The 21089-nt window shown below is 36.5% G+C and overlaps 1 protein-coding gene across 1 annotated transcript in view; it reads left to right on the top strand.

Moving 5' to 3' along the window:
* Nucleotides 1-21089, top strand: part of GPC6 (glypican 6) — a 1323196-nt gene that overhangs the window by 885527 nt on the left and 416580 nt on the right. Inside the window, exon 4 of the mRNA XM_006156610.3 lies at nt 14563-14728. Within this exon, the coding sequence (XP_006156672.1) occupies nt 14563-14728 (166 nt within the window). The remainder of the gene's footprint in view (nt 1-14562; nt 14729-21089) is intronic.

Raw genomic sequence — 21089 nt, 5'->3', positions numbered from 1 at the left:
CTCTTTCCACCATCTCACTCTAGTGCATTTTCATCACACAAATGAAAACTGATCCATTAACGGTCACTCTCCATTCCCCACGGCTGCCCTCTTCCCTGACAACTACCCTGGTTCCCATCACTGTCAGTGGCCTATTTTGGACAATTCATGTAAATGAAATCATATAATGTGTTATCTTCTATGGCTGGTTCTGTCACAGCGTGTTTTCAAAGTTCATCCACGATGTGTAATCTATCAAAATTTTATCCCTTTTAATTGCTGAATATATTTTATTGTGTAGATGTAGCACAATTTATCTGTTCTTCAGTTGAGGATTGTTTGGGTTGTTTCCAGTTTTGGGCTATTTAGGAAAGATGCTGCTATAAACGTTTGTATAAAAGTGTTTTTTTTTTTGTGGTGTGTGTTTTCTTGGGCATATAAGTAGGAGTAGGATTACTGAAACACATGGTAGTTCTATGTTTAACCTTTGAAAGAACTCCTGAACTACTTCTCAGTACAGCCACACCATTGTAGGGGGTAGTCGGAAAAGTCATGATGCATTTTTTGCATAGAAAAACACAGGAAAAATATAATGTGACTTTTCTGACAACCTAATACTATTAATAAGCATTTCAATTTCTTTACACCCATCTGACCTCTTGTTATCACCTGTCTATTTTATTATAGCCATCCTACTGTTGCATAATTGTGTCTCATTTTGATTTGTATTTCTTAATTGACTAATGATATTGAGCATTTTTTTCACAAGTTTGTTGGCCATTTGAATGTCTTCTTTAGAGAAATGTCTTTTCAAGATTTTTTACCTAGTCTTTAATTGTGGTATTTATCTTTTGTTGAGTTGTAGGATTCTAGATACTAGGCCCTTATCAGATTCATGAATTGTAAATATTTTCTCCCATTTATAGGCTGTCTTCTCACTTTCTTGATAATGTTGTTTGAAACACAAAAGTTTTTAATATTTATGAAGTCCAATTTATGTATTTTTTCCTTTTGTTGTCATATATAAGAATCCATGACCAAATCTAAGGTCATGAAGATGTACCCCATCTATTTCTCCTGTTTTTTGTTTTTTAAAAATTATGTAATTTTTGTTTTTGTATTTAGGCCCTAGGTTCATTTTGAGTTAATTTTTGTACATGGGATGACATAGAATTTAACTTCATTCTTTTGCATGTGGCTACTCACTGATCCCACCCGAACTTGTTAGAGAGACTATTCTATCCTCATTGAATAGTCTTTTCACCTGTTGAATATCAATTTGCCATAAATACATGGGCTAATGTATAGTCTCTCACTTCCACTTCATTGATCTATATATTTATTCTTTTTTTTTTTTTGGAGAAGTTTTCGCTATAGGGCGCGTGCGCTCGCCAGACAGACAGAGACATAGAGACAGAAAGTGAGAAATCACCCCCCAGGGGGGATGGTCACGCCGCAATCCCTTCTCTTCCATTCTCCTCTCAGGATCCTGGGCACGCACACACACGTGCCCGACGTGAGTTCTAAGCCACCGGGTCCGGGATGCGAACTGCGGTCGACTACGTGGGAGTCCAGCGACATAGCCATTACGCTAACTGCTGGTTCCCTATATATTTATTCTTATGAGAGTAACACTGTGTTGTTATCATTGTTAGTATTAATATTGTTGTAAAAATTACATAACACACGAGGTCTACCTTCGTAGCTAATTTTATTTGACAGTATTGTTAACTGTACATTATTGTGAAGCACATCTCTAGGACATGTTTACCTCACATGACAGAAGCTTTGTTATCATTGACCTGTAATCCCATTTCCCCCACTCTCTCATTACTAGCAACCAGATTATACTTTCTGCTTCCATAAATTTACCTACTTCAGATATCTCATATAAGTAAAATTATGCAGTATTTGTACTGTGTCTGGCTTATTCAATTAGCATAATGTCCTCAAGGTTCATCTATGCTTAAGCATGTGATAGGATTTCCTTCTTTACAAAAACTAAATATATCCATATTGTATATACCATGATTTATTTTTTCATCCATCCATTGATAAATATTTAATTTGTTCTCACCACTTGCTTCAATGAACACAAGAGCACAAATATCTCTTTGAGAGCCCATTTCAATTCTTTTGGATACATGCCCAGAAATGACATTGCTGTACAATACCTACCACACTGTGTTGATTACTTGAGCTTTGTAGTGAATTTTGAAATCGGGAAGTGTAAGTCTTTGAACTCACCTCTTCTTTTTCAATATTGCTTAGCTATTTGGTCTAATTGCAACTCCATATAAATATTAGAATTGATTTTTTTTTTTTATTTCTGCAAGGAAAAGTTGTTGGAATTTTGTTAGGAGTTGCAGTGAATCAGCAAATGTTTGAATAGTATTACTATCTCAGCAATATTTAGTTTTCTAATTTGTGAACACAGTATTCTTTTCACTTATTTAGGTCTTCTCATAATTTCTTTCAGCATTGTTTTATACTTTTTTTATTTTTATATAAAACTTATCACTTTCTCAGCCAAACTATTCCTAGATATTTTATTCTTTTTGATGCTAAAGGAATGGTCTTCCTAATTTTCTTTCCATATTGTTCATTGCCGGCTGACAAAACACTATGGATTTTTTGCATACTGCTCATTTATCCTGCAACTTTGGTGAATTTTATTAACTCTACTAGTGTTTTGTGGATTCTTTCAAATTTTCTATTTATGGGATCATATCATCTGTGAGTAGAAATAGTTTAAATTCATTCTTTCTTTCATTTTTTTTTTTAGTTGCCAGAGTGTGGATGTGTTTACTAGAGAGAGAGAGAGAGAGAGAGAGAGAGAGAGAGAGAGAAAGAAGGAGAAAGCACTCTCCAATTGGGCATGGTTATATTGCAACTTCTTCTTCACGATTTTTCCATTTTTGTTGGGATTTGGGGCACACACACACACACACACACACACACACACACACACACCAGCCTGGCAAGTTTTTCAAACTACTTAGGTTGCAATTTGAACCTCTGTCAAGAATGTGGAATCCAGCTCCCTCAACCACTAGGCTACAGTGCCAGCCCCAATTCTTCCTTTTAGCTATTGTTTATTTTCTCTTGTCTAATAACTCTAACTAGTATTTTCAATATAATGTTGAATCACAGTGGTGAAAGTAGACCTCCTTGTCTTTTTCCTGATCTTAGGGAGAAGTCTTTCAGTCTCTTACCATTGAGTATGATTATGGTGTTAACTATGGATTTTTGTGAATGATCTTTATCATGTTTAGTAACTTTCCTCCTGTTTCTAAGATTCTATATATTTTCTACCACAATAGTACATTGGACTTTGTCAAATGCCTTTTCTTCATAATTGAAATGACCATGGGCTTCTGTCCCCCACACTTCTAGGTTCCTGAACTATGAACTCATTTATTTCTGTTGTTTAACCCACTCAGTCTTTGGTAATACTCACATGTGATATTCTCTTGATCCTCACTTTGTTTATATCCACAGACTTCTTATTTCTAAGTAAGGTCACATTTATAGGTTCTGGATGAATATGCATTTTGAGGGGACACTATTCAACCCATTATAGCAGTAAATTACTCCTTTTATATAGTTGTTTTTATCTCTGTAAGTTTGGGAATAATATACCTACATTTATTTCTAATTTCAGTTACTTGTTTCTTCTCTTTTGTTGTTTAGACTAGCTAAAGGTTTGTCAATTTGTCGATTATTCCAAAACTCCAACTTTAGTTTTCATTGACTTTCTCTGTTTTTTCTTTATTTGCTATTTTGTTTATCTCTTTTCTAATCTTTATTATTTTTTTCCTTCTACCAGCTTTGGGTATAATGTTTTCTTCTTTTCCTAGTTCCTTAAAATACAGTTATATTCTTGACTTGAGTTAGTTCTTATCTGTTCATGTAAATATTTATGGGTATAAATTTTGACATGCTATGTTTTCATTTTCATTCATCTAAGTATTTTCTAATCTCCCTAATGATTTATTTTTCAACCATTGGTTGTATAAAAAGTATGTTGTTTGGGACCACCAGTTGGCATATGGCTATGTTGCTGGACTCCCATGTATTCAACCAGGTTCAAGTCCCGGACCTGGTGGCTTAAACTCACACTAGGCACATGTGCGTGCATGCCCAAGATCTGGAGAGGAGAATGGAGGAGAAGGGATTGTGGCATGGTCATCCCCCCTGGGGGGCGATTTCTCACTTTCTGTCTATCTGTCTCCCTCTGTCTTTCTGGAGAGGGCAAGCACCTGCCCGCACCCTATAGCAAAAAACTCTCAGAAAAAAAGAAGGAAGTATGTGGTTTAATTTCTGCATATTTGTGAATCTTCTAGTTTTCCTTCTGTTACTGATTTTTAGTTCATTCCATTGTGGTCAGAGTGTTTGCAACTTTTTAATTTCTTAAGACTTGAGATTTAGATTTTTTTTCTTACTGAAATTTAGCAGTCTCTTTCTTTAAGTTTATTTATTTATTTCTGCCATGACAGATATAAAGAGAGTCTGACAAACATCTCCAAGGGGGCCTTTACACTGATACACCCATAGTCCCAGTCAGTACAGATCCTGGGCAGGCTTGAGTATACACCAGTGTGCTCAGGGTACGCCCAAGACGTGAACCCAGATCCTTTCCAGTAGTCCCTTTCTAGATGAAATACTGTGTTGCTTGCCATAAGGTTTTAAAATTAAATCCAGAATTTTAATTCTTTTAAAGTATTGCCCTTATTTTATTTATTATTATAGTTATTTTTGATTTGCCCACAATGAGGCAGAGAGAGAGAGAGAATGCCACCAGGTCTGGGACTTGAGCCATGGTCAGCCATGTGGGAATCCAGCACCCCCAACCACCATGTGGCCCCAAATTTCAGAATTTTTAAAACTTATTTCAGAATTTTTAAAACTTATTTTATTTTTGTTGACTTAATAGTTGAGTTTCTCCATTGAAGAGATCAATTCCTGGCACTCCCTCCTTTGCCATTTCTGCAGTGTTATGCATCTTGCATTCTTCCAGCTGGTGTCTGTTACATGGCTTCCTCCAGGACCTCTCCGCCTTAACCCCTACTTAATCATTCCGAGTCAAGTAGCCTTTCATGGGTTCCTATTACATTGCAAAAATGACTGTAAATAAATATACTCTGAGCATCCTTAGCCTGGTTCAGGGTCTCTTTATTTACCCCAGCAAAGGTTGGTTGAATGAAAGTCACCTGATTGAACAAAATAGAAACAAATTAAAGTTCTCATGAATTTACTACAAAGCCTATTTAGAAGTTATCAATTGTTAAAGAATTATACTTAAAATCAGTTAACATGACAACTTGTAATGTAATTTAGTCATTCTTAAAGGTTTCAGAAGACACTTGAAGATCTGGTACTATATTAAAATTGTAAGTAGAAACAGCTCATTATTTTATATGACTGTACATTACAAATACGCAGGATGCATCAACTCCTAATCAAAAACACATTTAAAATTTATTCCAGTTAAATAATTCAGTTACATTAGCTTACTTGTGTTTTAAGAGCAGAAGACAAATAAATATATTTGAGTATTTTGGTTAAATGACAACCAAAAAAAAAAAAATGATTTCCTGAGAATGTGGTCATTGTGTGTATATACAGATAAATAGTTTTCATGTTTTCTTGTTTATTTAATGTTTTAAGAAACAATCATTTGGGGATCAGCAGATGGTGTAATGGTTTCATCGCTGGACTCCCACATAGTCGACCACAGTTCGAGTTCCAGACCCAATGGGTTGAAACTCATGCTGGGTGCGTGTGCGTGTGTGATCAAGATCCTGAGAGGAGAATGGAGGAGAAGGGATCGCAGTGTGCCCATTCTCCCTGGGGAGTGATTTCTCACTGTCACTCTGTCTCTCTGGCAAGCACATGTACCCTATAGCAAAATAACTTTCTCAACAAAAAAAAAAAAAAAAGGAAAAAAACAGTCATTTTACATTAGTTACTCGTAGGAATTGCTAATGTGAGCACCAATGCATGAATGCTGGGCCAGATATGGAAATCTTAAGCATATTAAAGACCTGAAGTGAATTGCTATTATATCGCTAAGGATATGATATGCCTCAAATCCCATTTATAAAACATAAGAATTTCTTGCTATAACATTTTGACATACCTGAATAGACAGGTAGATAATTCTTTGTTCTATTTCCCAACACAACTTTATTAAGGCTTCTTTTTATAGTCCTTGCCACATTTCAATATATTACACTTTAACCTTTAAAAAACAATTATGCAACTTCTGTAGCACACACTGAACACTGCTGTCCAGAAGGCTGAGGTCACATATGGGGCTTGAGTTCAATTCCTGGTCCACCCTTAAAACAAGCCAGGTGAAGTGATGCATGAACTGTAGTCCCACCTACTTCAGAGACTGAGACTAGAGGATCATGCACAGATGGCAAGACCCTATTTATGACCACACATCACACACACACACACACACACACTCAAAAAAATAAGGAAAAACATTAACACAACCATAAGATTTCAAACTAAGAGCTTCAAGAGTTCTATGTTATTTGTTTATTTTATAGTTATTCAGTAGGGAACCTGGGTTATAAGTGGCATGATTGCCTCAAAATTAGTAAACTGTAATAGCAACTATAAAATGATCATTTTTGTCATGTATTGGTTTGTTGGAAAAGTCATGACAAATTAAATATGTCATGACTTTTCCAACAAACCAATATTGTACACAAATAGCATCGGAAGTTAAAAGACTGACTAACTCTGAGAATCAAGGGATTCTTATGGAAAGCTTACTTAGCTGACTTACAAACTTGTGTCTGTCTTTCCAAGAAGAGGATAATGAAATGGGAACCATTGACTATTTTCTTTTTCCTCTTAATGTAGTGAACTCCTGGCAAAGAATTATTAGTGGTGAAAAACAACTTATCAAATTTAAGTGAGAGCTTAAATCAGTACAAAATAGAATAATATTATCAACTTACTCTTTAACCGAAATTTATTTCCTAGTCTACTTTTAATATCTACAAAATTGTGCCAATGTTGTTTTTTTTTAAAAAACTAAAAAAGAATACAATATCACCAACAGAAAAATAACAACCTCAAGATCTTATTTTTTGAGAGGGACTGTTTTCTTTATTGTTGCTAAAAGAACACAATTTTCTTTCGTAAAATTTTTTGTCAAATATCCCCCCAAATCCCCAAATTCACAACGTTCTGGAGCTCTCTCTCTCTATATATATATACACATACATACATATATATTTGTTTTGTTTTTAATTTGCTGGAGGAAGTGTGCACTCACTGGAGACAGAGAGAGAGAGAAAGCAACCCCCAGGAGGATGACCACACCACAATCTCTTCTCCTCCATTCTTCTCTCAGGATTCTGGGCACAGACACACATGCCAATGCTAGGAGTGTTTTTCAAGCATCTGGGTCTGAAACCACATGATTGGCCATGTGGGATCCAACCACCTTAACCACTGTGCCACCTGGCTGGCTTAGCATTCTATGTTTGAGATATTGTATTATTCTATTTTGAATTTTAAGTATGAGTTTTTAGGATTCCTTTCTTTTATCTTATTTTTCTAAATATATAGACTTAGTAATATTTCAGAGGGTTTTGTTGCTGTTGCTGTTGTTGTTGTTTACTGTTGCATATTTTCCAGAGACCAGATTTTGAATAAGTTTAGATATAACATTCACTAGAACCCATTAAGGCTAGAACACTGGTAGAGACGTTATCCAGAAGAATTTCAAAACAAAATTTGAAGTAGATAATGCACCTATTAGAATGACAAAAATTACAATATTTTTGATTAATTATAATAGCAAATATAGGACTGGTAAGAATGTGAAAAAAAAATGAATCTCTCACACATTACTGGAAGAAATGTAGAACACTACAGCCAGTCTGGAAAAATCACTTGACAATTTCTTTTTTTTTTTTTTTTGGAGCGGTTTTTTGCTATAGGGCGTGTGCGCTTGCCAGACAGAGAGAGACATAGAGACAGAAAGCAAGAAATCACCCCCCAGGGGTCATGGTTTGCCACAATCCCTTCTCCTCCATTCTCCTCTCGGGATCTTGGGCACACACGCACATGCACCGGCGTGAGTTTTAAACCACTGGGTCCAGGACATGAACCGCGGTCAACTACGTGGGAATCCAGCAACATGGCCATTACGCTAACTGCTGGTTCCTTCACTTGACAATTTCTAACAAAACTGAACATGCACCAACAATGTGGCCTATCAATTGCACAAAATGAATATTTATCCCAGAGAGGGGCAAACTTACAGCATGGAAGAAGTTGTACATGGGTGTTCACCACAGCTTTACTCCCCATAGAGAAGTACTAGAAATAAAACAAATATCTATTAGCAGGTAGACAAACAATGATGGAATTATTCATCTTTTAATCATCTAAAAGAGCAATATTGTTCAAGTTAAATATGGGTTTCTGAGTACTTGTAGACAATGGAACACTACTCAGTAATGAAAAAGAATCAACAGCTTGGAAGGATCCAAAAGCATGATGCTCTGTGGGGGTGAAAAATGCAAAAGGTTACATAATGTATGATTACATTTATATAACTTTTTGGAAATGACAAAATTACAGAATGGAAAATAGATTAGTGGTTACCAGGTGAGGTGGACAGAGGTTGAGGAGAGGTGGCACAAGGGACTTCTTTGTAGTGACAGAGCAGTTCTGTGTGTTAAGTGTGATGGTGGTCACACGAATTTATAACCGGGATAAAATTACATAGGGCTGTTTACACACACACACACAAGCCGAAATGAATGCAGGTGTCACACCGTGCGAGGTGAATAAGCTGCATAGACTGGTTAAGAGCACTGTGCTAAGGTCAGTTTTCTCACGCTGCTGTAGTGCCACAACTATATAAAATGGCAGCAGTAAGTGAAGGTAAACAAAGGGTGTGCAGGACTTCATTCTTTCATCTCCTTGTAAGTCTATATTAATTCAAAACAGGAAGGTTTTTAAAGAGTAGCTAGAGTAAAATTTTTAAAAAGCCATTAAAAATAGAAATGTCCATTCACACAACTGGTGTTTAAAACAACCTTCTTTTCAGAGCCTTACTTTTAAAGTCTTCGGGTTGAAGTAATGACTTCGGTTAAAATTTTTAACTCAAGCATGCAGTTGAGAAAGCTCAAAACATATGGTTTGTGAACATGAAAGCTTCAACTCTGATACCTCATACTCCATTTTTTTTCTTCTTCAGATGCCTTTAATTTGACCAGGAAGGATGTCATTTCCAAAAGTTCTCTAAGACCCACATTTTTTTTTTAATTTTTTAAAAATTTTTTTATTATCATCATAAACCCACATTTATTTTGAACAACATTGTTCTTTCAGATGATTAAGACTATTCAATTTTTTTGTTGGTTGCAATCCAGAGTTGGAAACTCATCTGAAATGTCAGACTGAAAAAATTGTACTAGTTCAGGGAACCAGCAGTTAGCGTAATGGCTATGTCGCTGGACTCCCACGTGGTCGACTGTGGTTCGCGTCCCGGACCCGGTGGCTTAAAACCCACGCTGGGCGCGTGTGCGTGCATGCCCAAGATCCCAAGAGGAGAATGGAGGAAAAGGGATTGCGGCGTGGCCATCCCCTCTGGGGGGTGATTTCTCGCTTTCTGTCTCTCTGTCTCTCTCTGTCTGGCGAGCGCATGCGCCCTATAGTGAAAAACCTCTCAAAAAAAAAAAATTGTACTAGTTCAAACACAATTTTAAAAAAAAAAGAGAGAGAGAAAAGAAAAGCTTTGGAATTAATGTAATCAATAGCCTTTTAAAAAAAGTGCAGCAATTGAATGCTAAGATGCATAAAACCATGTTGTTCTTTTGTTTGAATATCAATGTAGCAAAGAAATGGAGAAACCCTGTAGAGTTCTATTTGTAAAGGCACTTAGAGTACCTAAGTCATAATCATAATATCTTATGTCATGTGCATGTTGTCCAGAGCAGTGAGGGTTATAATGATAAACAAGACATAATATAACACAAACGACCTCAAAGTGCATCTTGGGGCCAGGTGGTGGCTCAGTGGTAGCTCAGCTGGAACCACACGGGGAAAGTTCAGTCCTGGAACCTCCCTTGGCATGCTAAGTGCATATGCAAACCTGTGTTCCAGGGATGACTGAGACTGGAGACGGACTGCAGTGTGAAGACCCCATTGTGGGTGCTTGACTCTCTCTCTATTTCCCTCTACCTCTCTCTCTTTCTTTCGTGGATATAGCATAAATAAACTTCAAGAAACAAACAAAAACTTGACATTTATTGGCAAATGTGCTACATTTTCTACTGGGACACTAAAAGAAGCAGCAAATGTCATGTAGTAAGCAGTAATAATGGTGAGAAAACCAAAAGCCAATGGATTTGATTGTTCAAATAACTTAGTTGGCTTGTGTGAAAATAAGATAAGTTTCTGGAGAAAAGCATTAGGGTAAGAAAAGAAATGGGAAGTCAATGGAAAATAAAATCCTATGGCACTTCGTATCAAACAGCAAGTTTGGAAGGTATAGTAGCAGGGAGGGTAACAGTAGAGGCTAGAGATGGTAAGGATAGGGGTGATGATGGGATAGATAATGGAGGGAAGGGAATGGGAAGAAAAAGAAAAAAAAGAAAAGCTATTCGCTGATGATGACGTATATAGTAATGTCTTTGTCTTGACTGATACACATGGTAATCATACTGAAGAAAGAAATGTTACACACTGTAAAGGTAGATGTGATTAAATGTGATATACAAAATAATTAAATCATTAATTTTTTTAAAAATTCTATGGTACAGCCTCTCAGATTACAACCATGTGAAGGAAAGAAAATGTATGAGGATTTAAAGTTCCATATTAAACTGAAAGGGGAATACAGAATCATTTTTCCTATTTATGTTTGTGTGTGTGTGTGTGTGTGTGTGTGTGTGTGTGTGTGTGTGTGTATGTGAATGGCTTCAGACAAATGTGGACAGAAGAAAATGTGAAAACATTGCTGCTTGATTTTGAATAAAATTTGGCATTTTCAGTGAAATAATCTCTCTGGAGAAAATGATATGATGACATTAATATGTCATTGAAGAAAAAGTCAACCGACACCTCACTTTTGTTTTGTATTATGGTTTTCTTGTTGGAAAATAAGTTTTAGAATTATTGGCTACTTAACCATTCACTAAATACCTTTATAAAGAAAGACCAAGGCCAGCAGATGGCATGGAGATTTACACAGCTAGATCCCAAATGGTCAACTGTGTGGTTTTAGTCCCAGATACAAAGGTTTGAAAATCACACCAGTGCTTATGCATGTGTGCCCAAAAATCTCTAAAGGAAAATGTAGGAGAGAGAATTGCAGCATGTCCATTACCTGGAGGAGTGGGGGTGTGAAATCTCACTCTCACCCTATTTACCTCCCTCTGGTAAGCACATGCACCCCATAGAAAAATTAATGTTTACTTCACTCATGTGGGTGCTTAATGTGCACTATCTAGGTTTGGTGTGGGTTTTGTTTGTTTGTTTGTTTGTTTGTTTGTTTTTTCTTTTATTAGTGAGAGAGACAAAAAGAGACAGACAGGCACTCCAACAGAGACTTCACACTAGAGTCCACCCATACATAGAGCCAGCTTGTTTCATGGGCACACACACACCTGGCATGGTCAGGAAGGTCTCCAGATGTGAACGTAAAACATTCTAATGGGAGTCTGTCTTGCAAAACTCTGTATTACTATTCTGCAAAGTCTTGCCCTAACAGTCTATCTTTGATCATGTTGATTCTATTTTATTCAAGCCAATATGAATTACCAGTAAAAATAAAAATAGAAAAGATACTACTTTGGAATAAAAATAAATAAATTAAAAGATATTGGATCAGCCAGTGGCATGGTGGTTGAAGAGATGGATCCCACATAGCCAACCAGCAGTTCCAGTCCCAGACCCAGCAGCTTGAAAAACACTCTCAGAGAGGGTGAATGCCCCAAATCCCAATAAGAGAAGTGGAGAAGGGATTGTGGTGTGGCCATTCCCCATGAGAGATGGTTTTTCACTTTACCTCTATCTCTTTCTCTTTCTGTCGAGCACACACCCTCTCTAGAAAATAAGTATATAAATAAACCAATATTAATTTGGTGTAAAAATAAGTTGGATTAATGGATAGATCTGTGAAAAACCAAGTATAGGATAATGTAAATTACACAGTCTGGTAGATGGAATATAACTGTTTAATCTAAAAGTATTTCACTTTTTCTGTGTTTGACATTTTCGTACAATTTTAGAAAGGAAATAAAAAAAAACTCAAAAGGACAACTTGAAATATTGGTGCCTAAATAAATAAATAGGTGATTTCATTTTTTGAAATGACCTATTAAGAACCTTGTCAGTATAAAGAGTAAAATTAAGAAAATGTTACAAAAACTAAAGCCTTCTATTAAAAATCTCAAACTTGCCTTTTAGGTAGATAATAGAATGACAGAATAGTTACCTTAGTTGAAAATACTCATTTATTTTGAAATACATACTTCTTATTGTCCCGCCAATACATTGGTGGTATGTTTTGTTAGTATTTTAATGGTCTTGTCACATAGATGTCACTGATGAACCTAGTTCTATTTTATAAACTTATAGTTCTCACAAAAATGGTCCACATGACACAAGTTCGATTTTTCTTTCAGATCTAGAACTCAGCACAGCAACAATTCCTTGACTAAAACACCCAAATTATCTAGAACAAATCAAGTAAATATGGCAATAATTTCTTTTTTAGGTTTTTGCCATAGAGCACATGTGTTTATCAGAGCGAGAGAAACAGACAGAAACAGAGAGTGGGAAAGGGAGAAATCACTCCCCTCAGGAGGAATGACCACACCACAATCCCTTCTCCTCCATTCTCCTCCTAGGAGTTTGGGCATGCATGCATATGTGCCCAGCATGATTTTCAAGCTGCTAGGTTTGAGACTCAGACTGGGGTAAGCTGTGTGAAAGTCCAGCACCTTAACCACCACACAATCTGCTGGTCCCTGACAATAATCTTTATTGATTATTGTCATGAAAAAGAGCTTTCTATCTTTTTTATACGGTTGGCTTATATTCTTTTAAGTATTATTTCCTCTTGACGTCAAATTAGAATTTTCATTGAGAGTAAACAAGTCCACACTGGCTTAAAATGGACTAATTGAGGAGTACCACTTTTCTTATCCGCGGTAAACATTATTGCATTGTCATTGATTACTAGCTTCTCTGAATTACTGCAAGGATTTCTTTTCACAGCCAACACTGGGTTCACAAGATTTCTCCATGGCTTTTCCGGACTTACAAAGCTACAAGTGCCCAAAGACTGTGCATTGGCAGTTTCAGTGTTCCTAAGTAGGCATGAATCTCAGAAATCCCAGACAAGCTGATACTGATCCTTCAGAAAAGTTATGTACAAAGCAAGCATATCTGCCAACCTCCTTCAGAAACAGGGTCAAATAACCAGTTGGACATTTTTCTAAAAGTTCACATTAAACTTTAATAATACCTACATTTTTATGGGGCTTTTAACTTTCCAAATTGCCTTCACATGCATTAGCTCATTTCATGTCCTATTGCAATGAAACAGTGTCTAGGTTTTAGGGCTGAATTACCATTATACAGATACAAAAATGTTGACAGGGACTTTTCAAAAAAATTATCATTACTATGCCAAGTGTAAGTATTTAGCAGACATTGCCTGCCTTCGAGACTCAGAATTAAAAAGGGTTAGCATTCAGATCAGTCCTCTAGCTGTTTGCTGCTTGAACTTTATCAATCATTTTGCCTTTCTTTTTCTCCCTCCCTCCCTCCCTTTCTTTCTTTCTTTCTTTCTTTCGTTCTTTCTTTCTTTCTCTCCTTCTTTCCTTCTTTCCTTCTTTCTTTCTTTTTCTTTTACTTTTTCTTTTTTCTTTCATTTTCTTCTTTCTTTCTTTAGTCTTTCTTCTCTTTTTTGTTTGGTGAAATTTATTTCTTCCATGACCAAAAGCAAAACAAACCATAAAAAAAAAATTAAAATTAAAATAAAAAGAGAGAGAGAGACACAACATTCCCAATAGGACCTTGACACCACAGTCCACTACCAACTTCCACTAGTCCTGGATCATAGGAAGGCATGTGCCTGGTCTACTCAGGGAAGTCTTGAGATGCAAAGCCAGAGCATTCCCATGTGGATCAGCTTCACAGAGCATAGTGATTTTTGGCTGCACCACTCCCCTGCCATTAGCCTTTTGTTTTTTTTAGTTTTAATTGCATTTTATTTTTCTATTTTTATTTCTTTATTTTATAATTTCCTATTTACAGTTAATCATTGGACATCTTTATTGAGTGCAACATAGTTTTTCAAAGCATGCATGCAGTGCGTGATAATTAAATCAAAGATATTATCATTTTCATAATCTTTAAGAATATTATGTTGTATGCCTTCAATTTTTACACACGTATATGTACACACACACACACACACACATTTATGATTGCAAAAGAATATAACTGATATAACAGATTTCGTTTTTTCCACCCATCCTTCCTCATTTCTAATTTCTTTTGTTTGTCTTCTTGTCCAATGATTTCTAGGTCAGCCCAACCCCAGGGTGCATCCGTGCTCTTATGAAGATGCTCTATTGTCCATACTGTCGAGGACTTCCCACTGTGAGACCCTGCAACAACTACTGCCTCAACGTCATGAAGGGCTGCTTGGCCAATCAGGCCGATCTCGACACAGAGTGGAATCTGTTTATAGGTAAGAAGCATTTGAACTGATCCAAGCACTGATTGTGAGAACAGCAAGGGTTTATGATGCTTAATGGGCAGGTGGAAAGTTATGCTGATTTGTAGGGACTGAGAGGATTCAAAACAGCTTTAGCAAATTGTAAACATGGCTTTGCATTTTTTTTTCTGTTTTCATCCTGAAAAATAAGACTCCCTTATATATAGTAAAGAACAGTCCTTTTAAAAAATTGTACAAGCCAGCTGCTCTGAATTACCCTGATCTCTCTGACAATGATAAAAGTAAACTTGCTGAATTTCAGTGTGCTCCTTTTGGAAGAGTCAAGTTACAAAAGAATTTTGTGGGGGAAAAAAATACAGAGTACTGTCCCTTTTTCTTATTTGTATTATGTCAACATAGTCACAGATATCAGTGAGCAACTCCTTCCTTAAGGTTCTAGGATGAAAATAGCTCAATATTTTGGCTATACCTTGTAATCTTTCTCTCTCACTCTGTGAAAAACAAGACTTCAAGCATGCAAGCATGAAACTGCTTTCCAGTCTTTAGAAGGTAGGAAAAAAGGAGATGGGTAAGGTACAGAGAAAGGTCTTTGAATCATGGGTGTTTTGGGGTTTCAGAAATCATTCAAGGGGTGGTGCTGTCCAAAGATATTTCCTAAATAGCTATCCAAGGATAAAAGGACAAATTTTATAGGTAGACTTCTCTCAGGAAAATACACAGGCCTTGAAATAGTAAATGTGTTTTCCCCCCTCTGTCAAATGGCCTTCAAATAAAAGTACATTCAATTGCATTTACTGCAATTACATAGTGACAAGCAGAGTGGCGAAAATAGCAGTGGCATTTGTCAGCCTCAGAGGGCCTTCATCATTTATGCAAACCTCTACACCAGAATGCATGAGTAAGTCTTCTGACAACTAAATTCTAGTAGGCTAGAGAAAAAACACGTAAGATGTTTTAGAATTCAGAGAAACCCAAACTCATTGTGCAAAGGTGTGCTTGGGTTAGAGGTATTCAGCTCTGGCAGTGAAAACCATTGGCTAACTCACTATTTTGCTTCAGAAAGCCACAGAAAACAGGTTTTAAGTTAGGAAAAAAAAGGATTGTAGAGTGGATGGAATCAAATGGACATGATCTAACAAAATCTCAGAATCATTTTAGAAAGAGTAAATTGAAGTGCTATTCTCACTCCCTTCAAGGGGAAAAAAATCTGTATGATCTTGAGTTAGCTTCTTTGAAGAAAGAGGAAGATTTTTTAAAAGTTAATCATCATGGTACACTTCTAACTCAAAAATGGCATGAGTCTTTGCTAAGCTTTTTGTTCTTTTCTAAGATATGGGTGAGGAATATGAATAAAAAATAAGTTTAATCTTCTGTGACGTAAGATTTAAGTGAATTTTGGCAAAAGCAAGGGACACAGATAATGCCAACAAAAATATTCTCACTAAGAAATCTAAAAAGGTATGCATATTTTACAACTAGCCTAAACCTGATTGTATTACAGGGGATTACATAGATCATTTATATCTTTCTGTTGAATCTGCTGTCATTCTTGCACTGTTTGACTATCTGGTCATACTGCAGTTTATTGATGGAAGTGGGCATGTGTATTTTGTTGCTTAGAGCAGAGCATGAGAAAAAATGAAAATATCGGGCCAGCCCATGGCATGGTGGTTAAGGTAGCTAGGTCCTACAATGGCCAACTGCGCTGTTCAAGTCCCAGATTTGGGAGCTCGAGAAGCATGCTGGGAGGATTTGCCTGTGTGTTCAAAATCTCAAACGGAAGTAGAAATGGAAAAGAAGTGCTTACAAAGTGACCATAACCCATGGAGGGCAGTGCTGTTCAGTTTCTTTCTCCCTCTTCCTTTCTTTGTCTCTCTCTGGAGAACACATGTGCCCTCTGGAAAATGAGAGAAAAGAAATCTAAATATGTAGGCGTTTTAACTTTTAAATGCACCAGTGACTTCTTACTTGATTTATTTTTCTCAGGGTTTCATGTCTGACTTCATGTGAATCAGATCTTTATAGTTTTAGTCAATTGAGTTTCCTAGATACCAATTTGATGTGAAGTTGAATGTTTCAAAAAATCATTTGATTTTAAAACTAAAATTTGAACCCATTATGTATTGGCTATACTTTAATAAAAAACTGAACTTAGTGGTTAGTCTTACATAAAAGCATATCATACCCTTTTGTCTATGTCTTTTTCTTTGAATCCTAGGATTCTCTGAGAAAAGTCTTCCAGTTTTCTTCCTCCTGGTGTTGCTATGGCATTGAGAGTTGACCACCAACAGATTCTAGAGCAAAATATGTCTGGGTGTGATGTGTTCATTCACAAACTTATTATGAAAATTAGTAAATGTGTCAGCTCTATTTTCCAAACAGTTATGTCCAAGATAACAGTGTTAAAGTATTCATGAATGTGGTGGCAAGGATCGGTAAGCAAATTCGGAATTGACAAAAAGTACGTGCAATTGTGCTCTCCCTGGTTACACCTACAGCCTTTCACTCCTAGGGTCTATCACCTCTTCATTAAACCTTTCACTCATGTTCCTTATTAAATCCTCATGGCCTCTCTTTCTGCTACATTAATGTCTCTGTTTACATGTCATAGATTTATTTTTTCTTTAATTATCATGTGCTCCTCAAAAATGTTGACAGTGGCATGCTATCGTCTGTCAAGGAAAAAAAAGTCCAATAGGTGGCATAGTCTCATGATCTGTACAATGCCACAAAGTAATTGAAAGTGATTAGTGCCTATTTTTAACTCAGTCATTGTCTGGATTATGTCAAAAGAAAGGCATTTCACTTATAAAGTGAAGTGTTTTAAGTGTTCAGGGAAAAACCCCAGTGGTATTCCATCCACTCTGAAGTTCTGTAGGTTCTTGGGTTTTTTTGAATCTTCAGAAAAAAATTCAGGTGTCTCTTCAGGATGCATTTTCATAGCCCTCCTCCAGGAAGTTTAACTCCGTGCCCTGCACAGACAGTGCTCAAAAAATTTCTTAGCGAGTCACTATTGTAGGAAAAAAGAACTTCACTTCTTCCAGAAAGAGCTTTCATTTTGTCTTAAAGCTCCTGACAACTTTAAAGAAGATGCTACTAGACCCATTTTATAGTAGTTGAAAAGCATCAGTGCACCCCAGGTAGACCCCGTCACCTGCTTTCCAGTAGCAGATGACATTCTGCAGTAAGACGCGTAGCCAGCTTCCACTTGCTGCATCACAATGAACCGATGTGCTGAGCAAGGCAGGAACAGAAGGAATGTGAGAGGGATTCTTTCGCCTCTTCTTGCTACCAGGAATTATGTTGTAGGAGGAAAACCCCATGTAGGCCTAGACCATCTCTGCTTAGGAACTTTTCCCAGGTGTTGCTGGATATTCACACCCAGCTTATCCTTCCCTTCTGAACATTGCCTAAATGCAAAATGTTTTTCTTGGAAAATGTTTACATTAAATTAAAATTTCCTAGAGGGGACCAGTTTGTGAGCAGAACTCATCTTGGATATATCCTGTGGTTATTTTGAGTGTCTGGCATTGATACCAACACTCCACAGATAAGAATTGTTTTTATTTGACAAGAAGCCATGTTGCAGATTACACCTAGCTCGTGAACACAAAAGTCAAGGCTGAAATTACATCTATATAGCTATAGTAAATCTTGCATCTACTTTAAAAGTGAGGCTGTACAGCATAACCTCCTCCAAACATCTGGTACCTTCTAAGATTTTATAGACGATGAGAATCAGAGAGTGATTTTTTTTTTTAAAGGTTTTATTTTTTTTCATTATAGGGCGTGTGCGCTCGCCAGACAGACAGAGAGAGACATAGAGACAGAAAGCGAGAAATCACCCCCCAGGGGAGATGGTCACGCCGCAATCCCTTCTCCTCCATTCTCCAGAGAGTGATTTTTAAAAGAGGTTCCTAGTGTAGGAAAGCAAAGGTTGGTGAGACAAAAGGCAGGAATTTTACTTTTTTCCTACACTACTTTTTAATTACTAAAATGCTAGAGGATGCTTCTTACAGCAGGTATTAAAGTGAATTTACTTTGTCACAATTACATAATCTAAATTTTTTTTTTGGAGAGGTTGTTTATATTTTTTATTTATTTTTTTATTTTTTTATTTTTTTGGTATAGGGTGCTTGCACTCACCAGACAGACAGAGCGAGACAGAGAGAGAGCGAGAAATCACCCCCCAGGGGGGATGGCCACGCCACAGTCCCTTCTCCTCCATTCTCCTCTCAGGATCTCGGGCACGCACGCACATGCGCCCTGCGTGATTTTTAAGCCACTGGGTCCAAGACACAAACCACGGTTGACTACATGGGAGTCCAGCAACATAGCCATTATGCTAACTGCTGGTTCCTAATCTAACCTTTTAGACTATCCAAGTTAATAAAACCATAATAATCATTACATATTAATTCAACTTAACATACTGAGCATGTATATATATGTGTGTGTATATATATATATAGCTGTTAGAAAATTCATAACACCACATGACCAACCGCAGTTCGAGTCCTGGACCTGGTGTCTTCCTTTCTTACTTTCTGTTTCTCTCTGTGTGTTGCTCTCTGGTCAAATTAAAAATAAATAAATAGAATTAAATAATTCTTTAAAAAAAAGAAATTTATCTATATCTACTTATAGACATAGATAGAAATTAGAAAATAAACATTTAGTGTTCTTATGAGTAAACTGAGGTTTTCTTTTATAGATATAGACAGATAACCCTCAGGGAATTTAATAAAGTTAAATAAATTAAAATAAACTGTGATAAATTATTAAGATAATAGAAACCCAGGATACTACCCTGCTTTGGTAATAGAGAAAAAAACAATAGATGAAATTGTATCATATTAGCCTTGTCAAACAGAATAGATGTTGAGTTTCTGTAGCATTTTTAATTGTGACAACACAGCCCTAAATACTTTTGACTTCTCTTGACAATTTGAATAGGCCTAGCATGATCTAGCATGACCTGTCAGTGGTTCTGAAATGATCATTTGTTTTCTTTTTGACATTTTTCATGATCCAATCTCACCACCACCACTGACACTGGCTTGAACTGATAAAATTTGGAGACTTTGTGTTGTTCATCAAAGAAAGATTGCATTTCCTGACCTACAGACACCCACCTAAGTGATGGGGAGAGGATGACAACATAGTGACTTAGATTTTGATTGAGACTTGAACATAGACCAGACAAATTAGTGGTATCAAATTTTGGGGGACTTCTTCCTTTATTTCTTTTTTTTTTTAAGAATTATTTATTTAATTTTATTTATTCACTCATTTATTTTAATTTGACCAGAGAGAGAGAGAGAGAAAGATAATGAAAAAGTAAGCCACCAGGTCTGGAACTCACACCATGGTTGGCCATGTGGGGGTGTTCAGTGCTTTAATCACCAGGCCACCTGCTAGCCCCTTTTCTTCCTTTCAGATCAGCCAATTATTAAGTCTTAAGAGAGCCCCCAAACAGAAAACTGGCATTCAAGGTGGGCTCTTTATCTGTACCAGCAAGAGACCCCGCCCTGTGTACTATTCATTCATTCCTTCATTTGTTCATTAATCCAGCAAATGCTTACTAAGTGCTGACTGCCTCCCATGGACCTTGCCTTGACTTACGCATAAAGATAGAGCAGAGAACAAGTAAAGCCTCTGCTTACTAAGAACAGTACTCAATATTTAGGGTAGTCAGAATAGTCACAACACATTTTTCTATGCACTTTTGCATAGAAAAATGTGAAAAATTACATCATGACTTTTCTGATGACCCAATGTGTTCCTTTTTTTAGAATTATTTTATTTAACTTAATTTAATTAATTTATTTATTATTGTTTTTAGATTTTTACCAGAGAGAGAGAATGAGAAAGAAAGTGAGAAAGCAAGCTGCCAGGTCTGGTACTTGAACTGTAGTCAACCATGTCAGAGTCCAGCACCTTCACCACACTACCAGCTGGCCCCCTCAATATATGTTCTTTAAATATAATAAATGGAAACAACCCAACAGAGAAAAGGAAAGGAGAATAGTAAGAGGCTGCTCTGTTTTACTTTGTAAGTATACTCTTTTAATGGAAGTATGACTAATTCAGTAATTTAAAAATCACATATCCCCGTTGTTAATGGACTCTAGGAGTACAGGAATGGCAGAAACAAATCAGATAATGAACCTGGTTATTTCATTGTGACAGCTGCTATCAAGTTGTAAATTAGAGCCAGCTACGAGGAAGCTGTGTTAGGTCAGTCAAATGACTAGCGTCATGTAATAAATGGCTACTTTGGTGCACAAATGACTTTCTTAGAACCTACAAGAGTTGTTTATCTTCGAGGTAATTCGTGTATTCACAACTTTATGTTTGGGGAAAATGTTGC

The sequence above is a fragment of the Tupaia chinensis genome, unplaced genomic scaffold, assembly GCF_000334495.1.
Source record: "Tupaia chinensis unplaced genomic scaffold, TupChi_1.0 Scaffold000503_1, whole genome shotgun sequence".
In the NCBI taxonomy this organism is placed as follows: Eukaryota; Metazoa; Chordata; class Mammalia; order Scandentia; family Tupaiidae; genus Tupaia; species Tupaia belangeri.
Note: the sequence above shows the minus strand (reverse complement) of the source record. Positions and strands in the feature narration are given on the sequence as shown.